We start from the raw sequence: 24,096 nt of genomic DNA on the forward strand, positions 1-24,096 counted from the left end.
AAAGGGTACTTCGTATTAACCAATATCATATTAATGAGGTTTTCCTGTAGTCGCAACAAAATATTTTTATGCATTTACTAAGGATGGGGCAGATTATCAGTACAGTACAAGAGGTGAGACAAGAAACTCTCCCACCGGTGTGCTGGGTCGGAATCGCGGCAAGCGCATGCGCGAACTTCCCTTATCTTGCACACAGGCAGGGTTGCCGAATGTCATAAATGTTGTGTGAGCATGAAGAAACAACGTGATCGACTTCCTGCACCTTCTTCCTCCTCCCGAAAAGATACTATGATTCAGTGGCTCGTTCAAAACAACATCCCCTTTGACACACACATGTTCAAACCAGAATTGTATTCATTGGTGAAACTTAACAAACCCTGTTTGAAAATGTTCAAAATTGATTCCATCTTAGCAGAACACGGTCATTCCGTTGTACGTTTACCGCCATACCACCCAGATCTTAACCCGATAGAACTACGGGCAGACATGAAACAATACATTTCGAAAAAGAATGTCAAGTTTACTGTGGAATCAACTACTAATTTGTGCACAGAATTTGTAGCCACGTTACCACTTTCAGCGTGAGAAAAAGTGTCAAATCACATTAAAAAAATTTGAGGATGAATATCTCAAGGCAGAACCGTTAATTCATAGTGCAACAGAGAGACTCATTATTATCAATATTGCCGACCACAGTAATTCTGATGTTGATAGTCCCTTGGAAGATGATAGCTCCTTGGAAGATCGTCCCATCAACGAGGATGAAATGAGTGGCATGGAAGACATAACCGATAGTGGTAGTTGCCCCCCAGTTTTCGCCACTTTTGGCCCCGCACTATTGTAAATCTTATCTACAAAGGGAAATATACTGTCTTTGCCCCCTGTCTCAATGAAGCACTAGATTGTGCGGTAAACGAATCTCTTATTAATTTTCAGCTTCTGCAGAAGTTTGAAAATCTCCCCTGGAGATTTGCCTACCTTATGCAGAGCTATAATAGCCATACGATTCTCGTACTCGCCCCATTCCATCTTGAACACTTCAAACACATGACTTTCCACTTCTGCAGCTCAACCAGCAATGACTCACTTTTCACATCACAGCTCCGGCATTTGCAAGCTTTTACGGTCGGAGGTACAGCCACCCACAAAAGTTGAGACAGTATTTATGGTAAGACTAGATATAAAAACTTATAATTTGAAGGGTTCGGGTGTAAAACACGGTAAGTGACATTTTGGTAATTTCTGAGTTCATTAAGAAAAAATATTATTAGAAGCTATACTGTAGATAAATTGTTTTTGTGTTGTTTTTACCAATTTCAGAAGGCTTCACTGAGTCCAATGCAAATTGTATGACATGGCAATTTCACTTGAAAATTAAAGGATGGCACATTTTACTTTGTAAATGTTTTACACTTGAGCCCTTCATTTAGCCTTTAGCGTCCGGATGGTTGATTTTGGAACCACGCCTGTATTTTCGTTGACATTCCTGTCAGCAGACAGAACTGAAATATCATGTGTAGCTTTCAAGAAATGGCATGCTATTTCTTGAAAACTACACATAATTTCAGTTCTGTCCTTTTTGATATTTAGTATACATATGAAAGTACGACATACTTGAATTAGAAAACAATATATACATTGTTACTATTATTAACAAGCCAAGTTTGAAAAAGTACTTATTTTTCCTTTGTCACCCCTGTATTATTATGGAATAGATATATAAAACTACTGCATCTTTTTGAAAAATTTAAATTCTACAAGCACGAATTATTAAAAAGCGTTATTTTAAGCAATGTCTGACAATTAAGGATCCAGGGGGATGTGGTGGCAAACATCCGATTGTTTAAATTTTCCCACACCACAAGGTAGCACACGGCAGATAATAGTATTCATTAGTATACATCTAAAGTTATTATATACTTGAATTACAAAACAATACATCCATTATTAATATTATTAACAAGTGCCATTTCAAAAAGCCCTTTGTTTCCCTCTTGTCACTACAGGATAAATTGAAGATAAAACTTCTCAACTTTTCAAACACTGCATCTTTTTGAACAATTTAAATTCTAAATATAAGAATGAGTAAAAAGCAACATTTTAAGTAAAAATTAAGGGTCCAGGGAGGAAATGGGAGCAAAGCACAAAGTTCGAAATTTTCCGTAATTATGCAAAATTTGCGAAAACTGTAATTTGTACTGTTTTATTTCCAAAATTGTAGCATGTGCATTACGTATCCTTATAGACTGGTCTTTTGTCGTGGTTCCCTCTAAATTTGGTTAATCAGGCATCCATAAGGTTGTCGCTAGAAGCTAAATTCTGGACATTGTCCCGAAGCTGGCAACCCTGCTGCTTTATATAATGTTATTACTTTCTTCATTAAGAAGTATAAGTTTGATTTCAATGAAAATTTGCATGGTTGTAGGAATGTCCCACCGCTACATACTATATTTTTTCATTCACTTCGGTCTATTGAGGGGGCAGAGGGGTATTCAACTTTCTTCTTGTTCTTCCTTTACACTAATTTTTGGGAGGCACAATGTGTAATTTTACCACAGCTAAAAGCCCTGTCTTTAAGAAAGAAAGCAAAACCAATTTAATCTCTCTATGACAATTAGTTCTGGAGTTACGATTTATTTTTTGTACTTCCCAGCAAGTTTGAAAAGCGTGTGCTTGAAAAGGTGCTGACTTCAAAGGGAATACTTCTGGTAAAGTACATTTGTTAAGACTTGGCTGGATCTTTGACAGACACCAGGGCATCTGTTTTTGAGTTTTTCTCCATTCAAAAAAAAACACACTGCTCTGATATTCCAAAATCTGGAAAAATTACATATTCTTAGAATTCTTTCTAGACCATTCACATGAATCTTCCTGTGGTTTACTTCTACTGTTGCCTAGATATTCTCAATAGTTTCATGGTTACGTAAGTCTAATAAACTATTGGTAATGTGTAGACAACAGTGAATCTAAACCACATGAAGATTCACGTGAATGCTTTAGAAGGAATTCTAAGAATATGTAATTGTTAAGATTTTGGAATATCATAGCGGTTTTTTGAAAGATGAAAACTCGAAAACAGCTGCCCTGCCATTGGTCAAAGGTCCAGTGAGCCTTAAGGAGTCAATGAACCATTCAGGTTCTTCAAGAACCATTTGGATTTTTTTTTTTATTTTGGGGATTGGTCGAATATCGGTTATTGGCATTGGCGAATCTTATGTCGTTATTTTATTGATATCAACCATAATTTCATTTTATTCCATCCCTTTTATATATTAATGTTAAAAATATTCTGAACACAACATTTGTTACAATTTGTAAGTATTGGTATCGGAAATCAACAAGGGTATCAGCATTGGTATGGGTATGGGTTTCAAAGTGGTATCGCATCAGCACTGATAAATAAACAAAACGAGAATGTGACTTACTTAAATTCAGAGAGTTCAATCTTCTATCAATCTCCTCGATCATTTGTAAGTTCTGTGTTGGATAACAATTTCTTGTTTCGTAGGAATCTGGCTTTTCATCTGTTCCTAGGAATTTCACCTGAGGTGTATGGTAAATTATGCCTGGTTCCCTCGTATCATTTATGCTGTGCGTTGGTTGAAACTGAAAGCACCTCCAATACTGTCTGTGGGTGTATATAACATCCAGAATAGTCTCTTGAATACTGCAACAAATACAATGAAGTAATGTTACTACTTACAAAATCGTAAGGCATTACATCATATTATTAATACTTTTAGAATCTAAATCCATCAACTGTTATGAATCAGCACAGCAAGTTTCTGACCTGCATTTGAAATGATGTGAATACTTGATTGAAATATCCACTCGGCATTGTTTGTAATACCACGTGCACAATTGTGGCTGAAAAATTGCAACACCATCTCTGCTCTCACACAATAACAATTACTTGCCATTCATAACAATATTGTGGTTTTGTTACAATTTCTGGCGGTGGCCTCATTTTAGTTAATTGACCTAATTTATATTATCACACTTGTTTTTGCCCATCACACAATATGGGGATAAGAACCTTAAGTAAAATAAATTTGAGGGCAGTGCCCTAACAAGATAATAAAAAATGTTGTTAGGAATTTCCTCACTAGATTTTTAAAAGTAATACAGCCATAGATTCCTTAAGAACTAAAACTATATTTTCCCCAAGGATAAAATCTCCATGCTATAATTAAAAGCGGAGGCTGTAAAGGGGCATTCGTCGTATACACAAGTACAAACATGACCCATTGGTCCAGGGTCTCACTGACCTGCAGACTGCAATTATCAGGGTGTACTACATGTTGACTTTTGGGCACCTTCTCAAATCATCCCTTACACCAGAGGTTCCCAAACTTTTTCGTTTCACGGTGCCCTTAGTGTTTCAAGATTTTTCCACGATGCCGAAGTCAGAATGTAGCCCTATCTAACACTTGAAATGCTCAGTTAGTGTGGTTAGGTTGCTTGCCTCAAGTTAAAAAAAAACACACACATTTCAAATTTGGAAACATTTTATGTGTAAAAAGCACTAAATAAGTACATATTTGGAACAATCATATCATTTCAGTGAAAATATTGGAACATTTCGTGGTGGCCAGGGTGCCGCAACACACACTTTGAGAACCACTGCCTTACATGTAGAGAGTTCATTTGACTGTTTGAAATCTTTGACTTCTGTATGCAACATACTTATCACAGAACAGTCACAAGAACTGTATGCATATTTTTTTCAGCCATATAGCAATTTTCTCTTTCAAACAGAATATAACAGCACAGACCCCTCTTCCCCTGAAATAAAATTATCATTGCACAACTGATTCTGAAGATGCCTTTATTTTAAGGATAATTGGACATCTTAAAAAAAGGATTGATTTTTCGTATTATTAGGAAACTGGGCATTAGCAGTACAAAAATCATTATGAAGAAGATAAACATTGTAACATCACCTTATGTTTCCCAAAATAATTATTTATAAATTTCAAAGATTGTGTAACAAAGATGTTGATACATCTATCCTTTCAGTATAGTTTAATGATAACACAAAAATTCATCAAATGTTTCCATAGTCCAAAAAAGCTCTACCCTCGATAATTCAGAGGTATACAATTTCAACTATTCAGCATGCTAATAATATTATACAACTTTCATTTTTATATAACATGTGAAAATAATAAAATTGCAGCGCTAGTTGTCTTCTATTATGAAGTGAAATTCATATTTTTAAATAATAAAGATCTTAATACTTGACAAATATATTGTACGTCATATATATAATATATACAAGACATCATATTTATATATAGCACATTATATCAGTAAGGTCAAGAGTTATGTCACAAATGACATCAATATTCATAGAACATTACACGTTAGTATATTTCAAGCTTCAATCAGATGTAAGCTATATTTTCATTGACAAAAATATATTTTGCAGATACACAAAACGCACTTTCGAAGAATCAAAGTTCACAAATCATTTTCATAGTTTTAATTCCATCCAGTAGAAATAACTTATTCAAAGTTTGTATGATAAATTTCCAATTCACAGATACTTAGTTCAATTTCTTGAAGCTATCCAAGATATATAACAAAGAATCAAAATATACTCATCTGCTTATTTTGCAAATACACGTCCAAAGTTCAGATTATATCCTCGTCATTCTAGATTTTTCACACTAAGAAATATACAATATCCATCTTACTTAAGCGGATAAAAGTTCCTCATATTCACAATTGAATCTTGCAGATTCTTTTGTATATTGGATTATGCAAGTTAAACTCGTCTCACTTGAGATGTTTTTGGATTATTCCTTCCTTAATTCACCATTTGTCTCTCCATTCTTTACCTTCCTTTTCCAAGTCTCAGTCTGTCCAACCCATTCCATTTCTACCATATCCACAGAATACAAACTATTAAATCTATTCCCAGTAAGAGATCTTATTTTATACCATTTCATGATCTGAATTTCGTTGTAAAAAATGTATTTTGCACAATAAAGTAAATTATAAGTTACTATGTAGCCTGTATTATTTCAATTAAGTTATTACATGATAATTGGAAGCATTTTCTCTTACGTGGGAAAAAGGGATTTTACGTGTGACAAAGATTTTTCCCGTTGGACATAGATTTTTCCCTTCATACAAATTTGCAACAATGATCACTTTTACTTTTTTGGGATTACCATACATGGCGCTTCCAGATTAGTATGGTAAATTTTGATGTAATTTTGTGTTTAAGGCAACTGAATTGGATTAAATATTATCTTGAATCACAGGTAATACATGTGTGAAACTAGATAAATACCAAAAACCTAGTAACTCATAAGATATAAATGTTTTTATGATAATTGTACTATTACCGTAAGTACTTTTCGAATCAATAGGATCAAAATTTCATTTCGAATCATAACCTATTTTAACAAACACCTGGAGTTCAGAAGTGTACTCCTAATCAAAATTTTTGAAAATTCAAAACATAAGTATAATTTGTTTCAGTAGGTTAAGAAGTGATGAAAATGAATACGGCAAGCATTTTATATTAATTGTATATAATGGTATGAGTACTAGTACCGTTACAGTACCACAAGGCAAAACTGAAGCTGTACTTCAACAAGAGATGTAGGCTAGCTTTAATTATTAGTGCATGTACAAATTAATGCTTCAGACTTCATCCTGTATGGGGAATGGACACATTACTATATTTAATGTTTTTACAAAACTTCACACATACAAGAATATAATTCTTAAGAAACAAAGTGAACAAATCTTAACTACAACTCAATACAATTTTAGATTTCCAAATATTCAAATTTAACAAATCCTAGTACAGGTCAATAATATATATATAAAAAAAAGCAAAAATTCTTGACCTATCAATTTCTTGACTTTTTCTTGACTGGTAACACCCTGGTTCTGTAATTCATACTGGAACCAACATACAGATGAAAAGGTGAAACTTTACTAGAGTGAATCACTGGTATCAGTTTTCGAATGCATCAATTCAAATTTAATGACCAATAGTGAACAGTAATTTTTTCATAGATGAAGTATCATGTTAAATATACAAAGCCCTGTATACTTTATACATTAACAGATAGATGCATCAACATGCTTGTATTTCGTGAATCTCAAATATCCTGGAAATATTGCAAAATGCACAATTTTCACTACTTCATTAAAATTGTGATAAAAGTGGATTTTATATTCTCATTGTCCCACAAACCATATGGAATAAAAATTATAAAGTTCTGGTGCATGCGTAAAACCAGAAGTTAATAACACACCAAGAATTTCAGACACATATTCTCATGCAACAAAATCTACAAGTGCCTTTAATTCAACTGGAATCACATTTTTTCTCTGGAAAAGAAACATTAATGTTGTGTTAAAATTAAGGGGAAAATTTAAGTCAATAAAAACTGTCATGAGTGGATGCTGCACTTGTTTAAGTGTAGTGCTGCAAAATACATAAATAACAACTTTAAGGTTGTGAGCAAAGGAATTTGGTTTGTAGTTAACTGCACATATTCCAGAAGAATCATAAGAATATTTTTGAAAAAGGCAGGATTTACCTTTGGCAAGGAGGTCCAAGGCTCTCTATCATTGGACACGGATCACCCAGAAGGCACCTGAGAGTCAAAGCTGCTCCCTCCGCTAAAGATTTCACACAGTATCCACCCTGTGAGGGGAAAGAAAAATCATATTTGTTGCCACTCTATGTCTACAAATATATCTAATACAAATGATAATAAAACAGCTTTGTACATATGCTCCAACAAGTTGTTACAATGTAAGAGAATACAAAGTACATGGAAAAATTGTACCAGGGTTGTCAGTTGAATCAAAATGAAGGCAAGTATCAATACTAATAAATGAAAGCAGAAAGTACAGAAAAACATTCTTTCTTCAGATCTTACATTTCAAAAATGGAGAAATAAACTAATGTTGTAGATACAATAGGCACATGTAAGTGTAGGTCGGTGTAGTTATGGATAAAAAAAATGCAACATTTACATTTAGTGACTTCAGTCCTAGTGACAAGTTAAATCGGTGGGTTTAATTTAGGTGCACATCAGTCAGCTGTACGTAATGTTCTCAATATGTGCAAATATGAAGGATGTTTAATATATTTATTTGATGTAATAACTTCAACATTACTCTACACAGTGGAACTAAGATTTTATGCTTTTCAGGGGACCACAACAAGAAAACTTATAATGTGGGAAAATGTAAAATCCAGATATGTAAAATCATGGTTCCAATGTACATGTTTTTTTTATTTTGACCAAGCAACCACCAAAAACAGTTGCTGTAAATGCTCACTTTGATCTGGACCATAAAGGTGTGAGAACATTTCATTACGCTGGTTGATCCCTTGCACAAAAGTTATTTATGAATATGTGTACAATAACATCCACTCATTAAAAGTAGGATTTAACATGACAACTTGAAAAGCAGTTTTGAACGCAACCTTTCATAATTCTTGTAAAACACTTCTGCTCCTGCAGCTAATCCATTAGTATCACTCATCCTGTATTTACTCTATAACTATCTGATAAATAAATAACTAAGGAGTTAACTGCATACCTCTAAAACAACAGCAACTTTTCCACTGGCGAGTCCTAACAAACAGGATAGGAGATGTGCGTAGCATGCGGGAGTGACTTCCATTTCACCCTGAAATTATATCAATGCTGTTATGGTCCTCTAGTAGTACATGGATTTTAATTATGGTTGAACTGCTACCGATACCAAAATATCAGTATCAGCTGGAATTAAATCACAGACACCAAAGTCCAGGGCAGGGGTTCCAAACTTTTTCGTTTCACAGGGACTTTAGTGCTTCAAGATTTTTCTCCAGTGCCCAAGTCAAAATGTAGGCCTTTGCAACTCTCAGTTAGTGGTTAGATTGTTTGCTTTAAGTTAAAAAATGAACACACATGTCAAATTCAGAAACGTTGCATGTGTAAAAAATATTAAAGAAGCACATATTAGGAACAATCATATAATTTCAGTTACAATATTGAAACATTTCAAGGTGCCCTTGCAAGACAGTCACGGCACCCCAGGGTGCTATGGTGCACAATTTGGGAACCACTGGTCAAGAGGATTCATAGGTTCTGCAAAAATGCTGCGCACACTTTCACAGTGTGTAAATATCTGAAAAATTATGTATCAATGCAATGGGGAAAAATTGATTTTTTGATTAAATTATTACATCTTGTGAAATTATGAACATGTTAAATTGGGAATGGGCCGAAATGAAAATTTGACTGATACTGATAAAGTGTCAACATAAAATTTGCTAATGCCAATATTCTACAGATCTGATATAAAATTCTAATTGATTCATTGATCTTCTTAATATATGTATGCTACCAACTGAATCAAGCTTTTGCCTTTTTCAATGCAAAAGAGACTGCATATTAAGACATTTACTTTATTGTAAGATATTTATAGACATATTGAATCGGTAAACTTATCGACAATTTTACCGATAAGCTAATACACTGGAATGCCTATGTCGGCAGATGCCGATAGAGCATCAATTAATCTGTTCCATCCCCATGGTACATTGATATGGTGTAGTTTGAGTGGAAAACCTTATAGCTCAGCTCAGCTCTCGATTCTATGATCTTGGGTTGCTATTACAACAAGGATCACTATTGGAATTTGGACTGGCTGATTTCCTTCAATTTTTTTTTACATTTCTTTTTCCAAAATTTTCAATTGCTGGGAAAAAAGTTGTTACTTTGAGAGGGATAGTATTTCCAAACTTGTTGCGAGAGAGTTGACTGTACATTAAAATTTATTAATAAAACACTGAATTGCTTTCAATTGTTACAACTTTCAAGTATTGTTTTTTGGTTCTAGTTTTAATAATTTGACTGTACTAAAAAGAAACGTGCTGTGTATGACAAAGAACATGACATATGTAACAACAGCATAGAGCATGTGGTCACAAGTTAGTTGTGTTTCTTGTACAACAGGATCAAATGCATTCACCTCTATGTATAAATTGCAAGGCTCAATGCATCTATTGTGTGCTTGATTTTTTAACATGTACACAAATTATGACTGAGCCAATATTGGAGTTCTTGCGATGTCCAACTGTTGATACCAACAACATTGTAATAGTTTAAAGTACTTTGGAATATTATAAATGGTAATATACATGAACTGCCGCTATATAATTCTAGCCATTCTGTTATATCCATAAGTTCACAAGTGAGATAATCAGAATATTAAAATAGTTGTTATTTTTTTATTCACTAAACCCATTATCCCACACAACTGTGGCACAAAATTTATGAAAATTATACTTTTTACATAATTTAAGGGATATTTAGACCCCATGAAAGTGTAGGATGGCATCTTACGGTCCTCCTGAGGTGTCCATACTATAAAAATATTGGTCAGTATCTGTGATTAAATGCAAGCTGATAGTTTCAGACTCTCACCCTCTCAAAAATTGACACTTACACTGGTTACCATTTTGTAAAGCTACATACTAAGATAACAATGCACACAAATAATAAAAATTTCAAAGTTGAATACATTCTGCTCTGTGATTTATATAAGGATGAAATTTGGGATTCAATCTTGGTTTGACTTGCAATTGTCCAGTTCTTGAAACCGTTTATACTGAGCATAAGTGAGATGGCCTGTTTATATGAATGCAATCTAGTGCTAATATTGCATAGCCACAGTGTACATCTGACTAATAAGGTGTGTCCCACTCGCTATTGGGCCCGGTTTCTTCCACATAATGTTCGAAATAACCAACACATGGAAATGAAATTATAGTTGGACAAACCGTGGTCCGTGAGTTGACTGATGATTAAAAGAGGCGTTGAAAGTGGCTGCTGTTCGCATGCATACACTCTTAAATGCAACATTCCATGTTATCAAAGGTTCGCACCACTTGTTCGGAGGTCACAAGCTCAATTTTATGACAAATATTTTCTCCCAGTGTCTTGATCCTCTGTGGCTTGTTCTGGTATGCTTCCTTTCAACGTTCCCACACAGGAAGAAATCATAGGGTGAAAGACCAGGTAAACTCTGTGGCCAAAGTCCTTTGAGATGAGCAAAATGTGCTAGCAAATGATGTACCTGCAGCACCATTCATGCCAGACACGAACAGCAGTCTTGCCAGTTATGGTAATGCTTTCTCACACTAGCCCATCAGTCTCCCCCCTCCTACTCATCTCCTGTTGAAAGTTATACAAAAAACTTCGGGGCCAATAGCAAGTGGGATGCATTGCATAAAAATGTACTGATCCATCTATTATGAAAATTTTGCACGTTCGTATGTTTACACTCAATAAGTTACATAAGATGAAGCAAAAAATATTTTTATTATTCATAAACATCTACGGTAGATAACCACAATACATATCATTACAAAACTTATACTTTAAAGGGCATACCAAGCGATCCCAAGCTCACATTGCGTCCTTCCATTTTGATTTGTAACTTGGTAATGGGAAAATAGCTGTACCACAAATTTTGATTTATAGCGGGAAAATAGCTGTACCCACACATTTTGATTTGCAACTTGGTAATGGGAAAATAGCTGTAGCCACAAATTTTTGATTTGTAACTTGGTAACGGGATAATAGCTGTACCCACAAATTTTGATTTGGAACTTGGTAACGGGAAAATAGATGTACCCACAAAGTTTGATTTGTAACTTGGTAATGGGAAAATAGTTGTACCCATAAATTTTGATTTGTAACTTGGTTGATTGATTAAGTTGGTGTTTTAAGTCCACTTTATGCACAGAAAGGCTAATTGGGACTGGACCTACAATTTAAAGTGGGATCCGAACCACTTGTGCCTCCACCGGGTTGCAACTTGGTGATGGGAAAATAGCAACATTTTTATACACACAAGCAAGACATCATGTACTATGTTGACTCCAAAACAATAATATACATGCAGCAATTAGGCTATTAGGGAGATTTTAAGCTTAAGCCTTGGCTGGACTCTTATGGACATCAGTGGAGCAGATTTGATAATTTCCTCTCCTTTCGAAAAACTGCTACGATACTCCAAATTCTGGGAAATTAGATCTACTCAGAATTTCTTCTCCACATGAATATCCCTGTGGTTTGCTTTCATAGTTGTCTAGATATTCACAGGAGTTAACCCCTTCCCTGTGTTCGGCATAATATTACACCCTTGGTCACTATAGCTTATTCTGTGTTGGGCGTAATATTACGCCCGCAAACATCTCTGACTGAAGTAACCTGTGTTGAACGGAATAATAATAGGTTTCTTGTTGGTGAAACATATGTTCTGCTATTGAAGAAACAACGACCTTTAATTTAGTCACAATTTTTAGTGCCGACAAAGAAGAAGTTCAGAGGAAAGTAAACTGTTTCTGTGTTATGCTGACAAAGGGTAAACGTGAGTTCGTTTGTGTGTCGCATTTAGTAAGTTGCTTTATGTATATTTTTTTCGTGTTGCATTATCTGAACTGTTGGTGATTTATTGTTGGTTTTGGTGTGTACAATGGCAAAGAGGAAACATACCAAGAAAAGTGTTCAAGTTCAGATTGTTTTTCCTAAGTTCGAGTTTCTAATAGTATCTAACAGTGGTGGTGATTAGGGGGGTCAAGGGGGGCAGTTGACCCCTACTTTTTTCCACTCTTGCCCCAACACTATGTCTACAAAGGGAAAAATATACTGTCTTTGCCCCCCAGTTTTGGTACCTTGCCCCCCCCCCCCCCATTTTGGCACCTTGCGCCCCCTGGTTTTGGAACCCAATCGCCGCCACTGGGTATCTAATAGTATTGTCAAACAGGATAGCGAAATATTTTTTCCCTCATCCCTCATACCTATTGAAGATACTGCAATGAAATTTGGTGGACACATTACGTATAGACCGAACGTCGGTCAACCGAACGACCGCTTAACCGAACTGTGTACTCGCTCACTTTCAGATATCTGTAATGAAAAAAGTACGTGACTTAGCTGCTCGTAAGCGTGTAGGCTTGCTTAGACAGACCAAAATAAAGGATTTTTTTAAACGTTAATTTTGTGTACTGTGTGTATTGTTCATGCAAAATGCGTATGTAATATGTACATATTTTTGTTTAATAAACTGTACCACATACTATATATTCCTACTAAAGTTGCCTTTGTACGTTACTTTGTAATACATACTTAAAGAGATGCCTGTTTTTATGAATAAATTTACTGTACAGTACTTCTTTTTGGCAAATAAACATGTACAGTTCGATTATCCGAACAAACCAGTTTTCCGAACACCCATGTCCCCCAATTACTTCGGATAATCGACGCTCTACTGTATATTATAATTGGGTACCTATATCCAGGGTCGGTCCAGAGGGGCCCAAAGTTACCAAAAGGGATTTTGTGGAGGGAAATTTCCCAAATTATCCCCGATTTCCTTTTCCTCATACTTGATGTACACATGTGCATGGTACCATTTGAAAGTCTGTTCTATTCTGAAGATAAAGACGTATGAACCATGATACTTGGATGAATTGTGTTGCAGCAGTAGGTACTTAAAAATATTACTACGCAAACTCAGAAAAAAAATATGCAGAGCGGGAAAGCATTTTGTTAGAAAATTACACTGGGAAGGGATTAACAGGCTTACGTAGCCACAAAACAATTGTGAATATTTAGACAACAGCAAGAGCAAACCACACAAAGATTCATATGAATGATATAATTTTTCAGAAGTTTGGAATATCATAGCAGTTTTTCGAAAAGAGAGGAAATTTGGAAAACAGATTCTGCCAAAGATCCAGCTGAGTTCGAAACTGACTTGCATTTCTTTAAGTTAGCAGTTTTATGTTTCCCTTTCATTTCATCTTTCATACTTAGGAGATGCAATCATATGGATACATACTCATGATCCAAGTGCATTCTTACATATTCGACGAGATGGACTTTGTGGATACAGAGAGGAAATAAATCCCACTAAATTCCATAGTTTTTTCAGAGAGAGATCAATTTAACATCTATATTTTGCCTCTTATCAGTCAATAGTTTGGATCAGGTAGAATGATTCATTTTGTGATGTCAGATGATTGGAGTTCGATTCATTTTGCCTTGTTGGTGTGAATTATCCGGCTATTCAGAAAGCATGTCTGTTAGGCTTTAAACAAAATGACACACATGTTTATCACCAGAATCATTTCACCATAAACTACTTCTCCATGTAGTCACCACCACAGTTAAGGAACCTGTCATATTGGATTACAAGCTCTTGTACACATCTGCTGCCTGCAAGCAGAGCCACTGTACTTCATTTTTCAGTTCATCGTTAACATAAGGAACTTACTCAAGTGCAGAAAGAGATGAACAGCACCTGATGGAGAGTTCAGCTCCTTTTATTTTCTCAATGATAGGTGGTAGATGTGTTTAGATATGGGTCTACAAAAGTTTGTATTCCATTATGACAGATGCCTTATTTGTGGGGACTACACAGAGAAGTAGCTAATGGTAGCATTCTGAACATTATAAATTTGTGAATAACAGAGCTTACTTTCTGAACAGCCTGATACACCATAAGCACATACGTAACCTGGGAAAACATGCATACCAAAGGGACTCCCTCCCTATTCTTTGAAGCTGATACAATCTCGGTGCTGCCTTGCCTACCCTGCAGACAAGTTGCTCATTTTAATATTAATGTGTACCAGGCCTTGGGCTCAGGCTATAGGACGTGTGTTGGTTGTAGTCTACATCTAGGTAAGCAACTTATTGCATCACTCCTGCTCCATTCCCTCGCTTACAGTTGAAAATTTGAATACCATGAAGAATTTCTCTCTTTTCGGTACACAAATACTCCTTCTATACTGGAGTTTGAATAAGGTTTCAGTTTCTTGTATCAGCATAGTATTGGCCTCCCCGATGGCACAGTGGTAGCACTTTAAAAACTGTAGGTCCAGTCCTGATTAGCCTTACTGTGCATAAAGTGGACTTAAAACACCAAATCAATCAATCAATCAGCAAAGTATTAAAATAGAAGCCATGATTGATTATGAGACAAAACCTTATAATGGTAAAACAAAAGTTACTGATGAACACAATGTCAACTCTTTAGAAAAAAAATATACTACACTACATACCATGTGTTATTTTTAATAATGCCTGCAAGCGCTACTAGTTAACATGCTACAACTAAACAATGCCTAAACAAACCATGTACCAAGATGAGCATGCACTAAATACCAGAGATTCTTAATTCCATACTATTGAAAAGTTTAGCCACAGAAGGAAAGACCTCTACCTTTTCATCACCCATTGCTGAATCATAACCAGCTGACACAATAATAAGCTCTGGGGCAAACTGTAGAAATATTACAAAACAAAAGAAATTAAGTAAAGAACAGATAAGACATAGTATTGTTACTCTACTGAATATTAAGAGATTATTTTTACAAATCAAGATCTTTCCCCTATGATACACAAAGGCATTAAAAATTTAGAAGGAAGGCATTTTCCTGGGAACATGATTTCAGTTCTATTGGGGGGAGGGGGATCAAGATGAAAGAATTAGTAGATAGCCTTGATCTACAACATAAGGATGTATCAGTCAGGACATGTAGCTTTTGCCTGGTGGTGATCCAATATCACTGGTATAAACATATATTTGTTGAATTAAAAATAATCAAAATTTCTGACAAATACTGACTAGATTTTGAGTTCAAAAGCAGAATACAGTGTGTTGAACTTAAACTGTGTGTTATTTTCCTTTGTATATTGGCACTGGCGGTGGTTGAGTGACAGAAGAGAGGAAGGGTGTCCAGAAAGGGGATCCATTTTCAACTAACTGTCAAGAGTTTCATAGCCCATTGTTGAACGTGTGTACATTCTGTAGCTTAGGCAAATACTCTTACTGAAGCAGTTCAACTATTTGCAAAACATTATTATCCTGTAACGTTCCTTCCATTTGTGACAGAGTTGGAAGATGAAACTGAAAAGAGGATGGGGCATTATGGGTGCTGTCACGTTTCAGGAGTTACTCCCAAAGTAACCAATTTGGAACAGTGTTTTGGCATTACAAACATTTTGAAGTTTTTGAGTGGTTGTTCCAGTGACATGTGACATGTGGAGCCAAATGTTGCACTCTCATCTTTGGTGGAAGCAGTCCTGGGTTTGATTACCATGGGAAGATGCAAATTTTCGACATTGACCCAAGAAGTAGCAGGCTGCAGTGTCAGAAGCCACAGATAAAGATCAACAGCACTGGGACTTGATGCACTGACCACGTGTCACTGAACGAAAAATATGCTAGGAAAGCTCTGTTCCTTAGAGGGCTGTTGTGTCACGGGGTTTAGTTTAGTTCCAGTGAGGGAACTGTAGATCACTAAGAGCTTTCTTGCATCTAGTTTGTTAACGAAAATATTTCATTTTTCTGTTGCAAGTAGTTATGTGTTCAGAGATTTTGTTTTGTGAATTTGATATTTTCATTTTGATATAGTCTTATACATCTGCAGAACATTACAATCACAGGGTAAATAATGTTACAACTCTGTGGCTGGTTGAGCATGCTGAGTGGTTGACTAACAGTCTTATTACTGAATGTTCCACGCTCGAGTTCCGCCCTCATCATCAAAAGTGAAAAATATGAAAAGCAGTACATCAAGCAGTTAAAGATAGAAAGTTTACAAGTGTAATAGTTTGCCTCCTAACTATAACAATGTGATAAAATATAGTGTCTGCACTGATATTGCGCCTCTTTCTCTGCAGTATACTCTAGGCCTGTTCAGCTCCGAGTAATAATAGTTGTGAAGCATTTGTTTCAAATGGCAGCTCATATTGAAAAGTGGTGAAGTGTGGAAGTGAGGTCAGTAGTTTGTTTTTATAGGCCAAACCTCAATTTGCAGCTTAGAATCACAGGTGTTGATTGACTGTTACATTGATGGTTGGATGTCAAGTAAGTTTAGCAAAATGGTGTCTGTATGAAGTAGGCTTTGTGGCTACGTACACATATTAAACCACTGCAAATATCTAAGACAACAGCAAAGCAAACCACACAATGATTGGTGTGAATGCTTCAGAAGGAATTCTAAGCAAATGCCATTTTTCAGATATCGGAATATCAAAGTGTTTATTCTTCAAAAATACATATTTTTTCCTGGTGTTAGCCAAAGCACCAGTTGAACCTTGAAATGACTGTTGGATAGAGGGCTCCAAATATGTCTTACTATAATAATAAATCTTTGTTTTTATTTAGTTTTTACCTATCTTGTATTGTACTTGGACAAATTTGCAAGAGAATAATGAGCTCTGGCATAGTTAAATGGTCAGCACTCTTGGCTTTGGGTATATCCCCAGTGGAAACCTAAAATTGTTACAGGGACAATTGGAGAGCTACTTGAAAAGAAGTAGCAGACCCTGGTGTTGAAAGAAAGGAAATACCAGCTTGGCAGGCCTTGGTCCAAAATGGCTGTTTCATCAGGAAGGAACACAAGTGGCACAAAAGTAATATATACTTATATGTACCTATGTATTTTATTTATAAATTTATCTTTCAGGCATGAGAGTACCTACGCTTCTTCAAATTTATAGAGTAATAAATAATTATTATTCAGATTACAACAAAATGTTCCCAGGAAAACTAAAGAAACTACATAAATAGTACATGCAGATTTAGCAAATACAAAATAATAAAAAAGACAACACCAATCTGTACAACACTATGCTACAGGGAAAGATCTTCTATTATAAAGTTTACACTCTAATATGCAAAAACTGCAAACCTCAGGACACCCAATAGCTGCATCGTATCCAGCAGAAACCAAGATCAACTGAGGCTGAAACTGAGAAATCAATTATTACAAAAAATGGAATTCTTTTCAAAAGAAAATTATACGTAAACAATTAACATTCTATGAGGCAATATGAAATATGTAGAGAAGGAAATAATTTTACATTTCTACATAAAGACAGTAACACATATTATATAGTGAATGTGAACGTATTTCCCTTTCACACTGATTTTTCCAATGTAAAATTTCTAAACCCGTTTCCCATGGTTCGAACAGGGCTTGACGAGGTCTCTGCCATTCCATGCTATTTCACTATTACTGAGACAACCCTACTTCAAGAGCTGTCAACGAATGTTGCATTCAATTTTTGTCATGATGATGTAATGGTTTGAGTTGATATCAAATTTGGTTTAAGTCCACTTTAGGCACAGGAAGGCTAATTAGGACTTGACCTACAATTTAACACATTAACTGTCACATGAGTTGTATTTAACTCATGCTACTTTTATGCCTTGGGCCTAGTGAAGAGTATTTAACTCGCATGTCTCTTTACCATAAGAGCCTCGTGGTGCAGGCAACACATGCTATCATGCTATAACATATATGTTATGTGAAGAGTGGATAAAATTTTGCACATGGTTTGTGAAAATCTTATTTACTTATAACATTATTGTTACGATTAGTACGAACAATTCATAAAGAGAGGATGAGCATTAACTTCTTTTATATTTATTTTTGCCTTTAAATTTCACTTAAATCTCGCAAAAAAAAAAAAAAAAACATTTTCACTCATGAACTGTTTTCAAGTTTTCCGACTGTACATTTTGCCTTGAATTATTGTTGGCCAGCTCCTCAAATGGTATTGACAACTAACTAACTAACTCTCTAGCCTTCTTAAACCCGAAGGTTCATGGCTGCAGCAACACAGGCCTTCCATCTGTCCCTATCTTGAGCAAGATCTATATACTCTTTTCCATCCCTACCGATTTCCTTTAGGTCCATCTCAACATTCTCCTTCAATCTTCATCTTGGCATTCGTACAGGTTTCTTACCATCAGGTTTCCCAACAAGAATCCTGTAAACTCCTCTATCCTCTCCCATTCGTGCCACATGGTCTGCCCACCTAAGCCTTCTTGATGTAATCATTCTAATAATATCTGGACATGAATAAAAATTATTATGTTCTAAATTATGTAACCTTCTCCACTCGTCTGTCTCCTCATCCCTTTTAGATCCAAATATTTTCCTAAGGATCTTATTTTCAAATACTCTCAATTTATGTTCCTCTTTCAATGTAAGGGACCAAGTTTCGCATCCATATAATATTACAGGCAAAATTACTATTCTGTATATTTTAATTTTTAGTTTCTTAGATATTAAACGAGAAGACAAAAGTTTATGAAGAGAGAAGTAACATGCATTTCCTGAATTAAGCCTACTTTTTATTTCCTCTTTAATATCATTTTCATTTCTTAGTATTATTCATAAGTACTTAAATTTGGAAACTGGTTCAAACGAGTTGTTATCAATCATTAGATTTTGATTATTACCTAACACTTGGTTTCGGCCTGTAAGCATATACCATGCGTTCATTTCGATCTTCAGCCGAGAGATCGGGAGAAGTGTGGCGGGAGGTGCTGGTGGAGATGCCGATATTTGCAGCCTGTAATGCCCGCTTATTTTTATGGACATATGCAGACATTTATAAAAATATTGCAAAACGAGCACTAACCTGTGTTATAAGATTAAGGTTTTAATTATAGTAGCTTAGTGGCTGTATGTGCTGATAATTTTGACACGCCCATCTCCTGTGAAACACAGCGTAGAGGTTTCATGATTTGGTTGTCAACAGGACCACATTTGTGTGATACACCCATCCAGATACACTCTAGCATTGAACCTAACAACTTGAGACATTCCTCCACTGTTATCTGCTGCCAAGGTGTGGTCACAGCAAGCCATAATTCATCAACATTGGTTGGCTTCATTTTGGATAACCTGTAGCACATTGTATTCCACAGGTTCTCAGTTGTGTTGAAGTCTGCATTTGTTGCAGGCCAAAGCAACACATCAACATCATTACTTGCGTGAAATTTAAAAGATTTCGTAATTCCGCGTTGCACTATTTAATGGTTCAATCCTATTAATTTCGAAGATCCACTGTCTTCATTCACAAAAGGGTACGGTGTTTGAAGCGGAGATGGTACCGCGTCAGTACATTGTTTGTTCCCGGGCGGCGGTGGTTGCGATTTTTCCCGTTCGGCAGCACTGGCGCGCGCATCTTGGTTTGCGTCGTCTGCTTCCTGTTGTCCGGTGGCATTGTCAGTTGGGGGTTGGGGGGCTGGGCCGTGTTGCTCGGTAATGTGCCGTTCCTGTTCCCCGCGTGGCTGGAGGGGGGTCGAGTATGTGCATAGCATCTTTTCTTTTTCAGGTCGGGGATCTTTCTGAGGACAGGGTGCCAAGTTGGGTGTGCTTGTCCATTGTCCAGGTTTAGTGCTGGTTTCTGCTGGATGATAGCATGGGTTTCTTTGATGGTGTTTTCTATGACAGAGCCGGTTGGGTGAAGTATGGATATGGAGGAGATGGAGTGGTTAGTGGAGTGGAGGTGTTGGGAGAGGCCTGATTTAGTTGTGTCGTTTTTGGAATCTTTTACATGTTCGTTAATCCGTTCTTGGACGGTGCGGATGGTTCTGCCAATGTAGGTGTTGTGGCATTGGCATGTGGTCTTGTAGACACCGGGGGATGCAAGTTTGGGTAGGTAGTATCTCTTGAAGTTGGGTAGTGCCCTTCCGATTTGGGATATTTTGATGTGGCACAAACATGACGTCCACAGGTAATGGCAGTATATTTGCATACACAGTTGCAACGGTTGAGAGTGTCCTCAGGTGTCCAGTAGTGAATTGTTTCCACATTGATGTACAATGTTTAATTTCATAGCCATTGCTACCACTAGGTATATGCAACCAGGCTGACATGTGAAACATTCCATTTACTTATAGTTCCCAATTTCTTATTCACAAATGTCAGGTTTTGACCCTCAAAATTCAAACCAATATGTCTGTTCACACCGCACCCAGTAGCGGCGATCCCTACTTTGTTCATGTAGCTACACCGTGTTGTTGCCACGCTCTTTCATATCCAGTTGAAGCTGTGTTAACTGTGTAACCACCATGTGCTCCGAAGGTACTAACGGGATCACGAGTTCTTAAATTCTTTACTGACATTGTATTAGTACTTGTAATTTTACATCTCTCTAATTTTAAAACAAATTAGTATTCCTCCAAGTACAATTATCACTAAGTTGCAAAGAGCGTAGTGCAAGCCTTTTCTATTAATTGTTTCATTTAAGATTAAAATATCGAACATGTATTTTTACCACCAGGTTGTGATTTCCCACACTTAACTTACCTCCACAGCAAGAGGTAGCAGTAACTGATGAAAAATAGCCATGTAGTCTGAATTTGCCATGCCCACCGTATTCAAGGGAACATTGAAATTGTAGCCAAGACCTCTTCCTTCACCTATATAGTGATAGTCTGATTGTCTTAGTCCAGGCCAGAAGCTGCCATGTTCATAACGATGAATTGAAAAGTACAGTACCCTGAAAAAGTAAAATGATTAGCACAGTTTTCATCAATAAATATCAAAAGCACATTTTCATACATAAAATTATAATCGAGGGCTGGATTTAGAAAAGGGGAAGTGGCTTCACAAGACAAGAGGATTCCAGGATAAAATGGAAGCAAGTGGAGAACTGATTGATTCATTGGCTGATTTAATTTATTTTACTTTGTTTTCTGCCACTTTTGGCTAAGATGAGGATGAATGGTAATAAGATGAGATGGGTGAACGGACAATCACAACACAAGTCACATGGAGGATTATACTGGCCATGAGTCCAGATGCCAGAGACTCGCTAGTCTGCAAAATGCTGTCCAGGGTGTACTATGTGGAAGGGAGGTTCACAATTGGGTGTCTTTGTATAGGATCACTCCTTACAGCCCACAAGAGGGCGATATCAACTAGAGATGACAAAAAAATCTGGAATTTGGAAAATTTAAAATCCAGATTTGAAAATTATTTGAAAATTTTACTACCAGTAAAAAAAAAAGTATTTGGTCATCCCTAATATAAAAAAGTAAGCGTTGTAATGGAATTAGGTTTGGAAATAGCAAGTTCTCAGAGCCCAATTGTTTGACAAATGTGTGAAGTGTTATTACTACAAATTATGTTTTATCATATTTTTGAACACACTAATCTGCTCTGAAAATAAAATACAGACACATTGTGGGAAACATGAATGAACATGTTACACCACGTAACTCTCTGCAGAGTGCTGAACATCTAAATACTCCACAATCTTTCTTTCATATTGTACATTTTGTATAAATTTACTTGTATTGATTTTTTTTCTAACTCTCCTATTATTTATTAGCTTGCTGATAGGAACTGACCTTAGGAGAAGTGACTTATCAATTTGACATTCAAAGCAATACGCCAATTTCCCATCCTGAATTTTTCTCCATAAGGCTTGTAATCTTTATGAGACTGTAATGTTTCATGCCTTACACTTCCACTCCTCAAGGTTAATGATTTCTCATCTACGGACACAAGAGATTAATAAGAAAGCATCACACAGATGTCACATTACCTTGGATCCTCGTAAAACATTTGTTGCGTAGCTTGCCCATGATGCACGTCCCAGTCAACGATTAAAATCCTTTCCAACCCATGCTTCTTGATGGCATGAGTAGCAGCTATTGCAACATTATTGTAAAAACAATATCCACAATATTCATTCTCCATTGCATGGTGACCTGGTGGCCTAAAAGAAACAACATAAAATAATGTGAACATTTCTGCGAGGTGGAGTTAGTTCTCTCTACCTCTCTCTCTCTCTCTCACACACACACAAAATATACATGCATGCTTCTGTCCCTGTGTGCTGCCAGCGGTATGGTACAGGCACTGGAAAGAAAAAGTACGATTTTGTGTATTAGTACATAATAGCAGCATTGACGTGACAGTTGGAGGTTGCTTGCTAAAAAGTCGTGAACATGTTTCGGCAGCTGCAGGTGGCGTCCAAAGTGGAAATGTGTGCAGCGATTTGTTTTTTGTGGGCAAGAGGGTGCAACTGCACAGAAATTTATCGACAGGTGAACAAAGTGTATGGTGAAAATTCAATATCATGTCAAGCTATTGCAAAGTGGTGCACCATGTTTGAGAACGGACGTACAGATATCGACAACGCTTACCGTGAGGGAAGACAATCAACTTCGACAAATGCGGAGATCGACGCTCACGTGAATGAACTCATTCTTGCAAATAGACACATAACACTAGACGAAATCGCAAATGAACTCTGTATTTCACATGGAAGTGTGCATACAATCATTGCCGCTTGATGGGTGCCTCGGCTATTGATGGTTGAACACAAAGGGAAGTGTTTTGACAGCGCTTATGCATTTTTGAAACATTATCAACATAAAGGACAGGAGTTTTTGGTCAAAATTGTGACCGGGAATGAGTCATGGGTTCATCATTTCTCACCTGAAATGAAACGCAGCTCCCTCGAGTGGAAACAGCCCACGTCCCCAACTCGAACAAAGTGCCGAACAGTTCCATCTGCGGGGAAGGTGAGGTTGACACTGTTTTCCGACAGAGAAGGTGTGGTGTATACCAAATTCATGCCGAAGGGTGCCACGATTAATACATCGTCTTATTGTGAAACCTTAAAACGATTGCGAAAAGCACTTAAAGAGCAACGCCCAGGTAAACTTTCGAAAGGAATTGTGCTCCTGCATGACAATGCGAGACCACATGCAGCAAGACTAACGTCAGATCTTCTGTGCAAGTTTCGGTGGGAAGTGTAGGATCACTCCCTTTAATGCCCAGATCTTGCATCTTGTGATTTCCATGTTTTCGGACCCATGAAAGGACTTGCAAAAGTGACAATATCACTTGGATGACAAGGTGCAAGCTGCAATCCGTCAATGGTTATCGGACGTTGGACGTGACTTCTTCATAGCAGGCAGACAAACTTGTGACACGCCTCGATAAATGTTTTAATAAAGGAGGTGATTTACATTGAAAAGTAGCTTCTGTATGGAACTTTTAAATGAAAATAAAAGACTTGTGAAAGTTCGCTCCTGCTTTGTTTTCTCATGCTGTGCAACTAACTTTTTGATTGATCCACGAAATAGCCAAATGTGCCGGTTACTGGGACCGATGAGTAAACGAAGCCATAGCCATTTCATGGGGAAGCACCAATCTCAACAGGGATGAGGGACCCCAAGTTAGTCATGCATAAACTCACTCCTCCGTAAAAACAAGACTCCAGCCAA

At 36.6% G+C, this 24,096-nt stretch overlaps 1 protein-coding gene across 7 annotated transcripts in view; it reads right to left on the bottom strand.

Annotated features, from left to right (window-relative positions):
* The window catches only part of HDAC6 (histone deacetylase 6), a 164,629-nt gene that overhangs the window by 88,332 nt on the left and 52,201 nt on the right, over positions 1-24,096 (bottom strand). For 6 of the 7 annotated variants that reach the window (XM_083133943.1, XM_083133940.1, XM_083133941.1 and 3 more), the window contains 6 exons: positions 22,404-22,577; positions 21,161-21,353; positions 17,744-17,803; positions 8,584-8,673; positions 7,569-7,675; positions 3,426-3,667 (listed from right to left, as the gene is read on the bottom strand). In XM_083133943.1, the coding sequence (XP_082990069.1) occupies positions 3,426-3,667; positions 7,569-7,675; positions 8,584-8,673; positions 17,744-17,803; positions 21,161-21,353; positions 22,404-22,577 (866 nt within the window). Of the gene's footprint in view, positions 1-3,425; positions 3,668-7,568; positions 7,676-8,583; positions 8,674-15,267; positions 15,328-17,743; positions 17,804-21,160; positions 21,354-22,403; positions 22,578-24,096 lie in introns of all 7 variants that reach the window. The other variant, XM_083133942.1, reaches the window with a different exon arrangement.

The sequence above is a fragment of the Lepisma saccharinum genome, chromosome 13 (assembly GCF_977018435.1).
Source record: "Lepisma saccharinum chromosome 13, izLepSacc3.1, whole genome shotgun sequence".
Lineage (NCBI taxonomy): Eukaryota > Metazoa > Arthropoda > Insecta > Zygentoma > Lepismatidae > Lepisma > Lepisma saccharinum.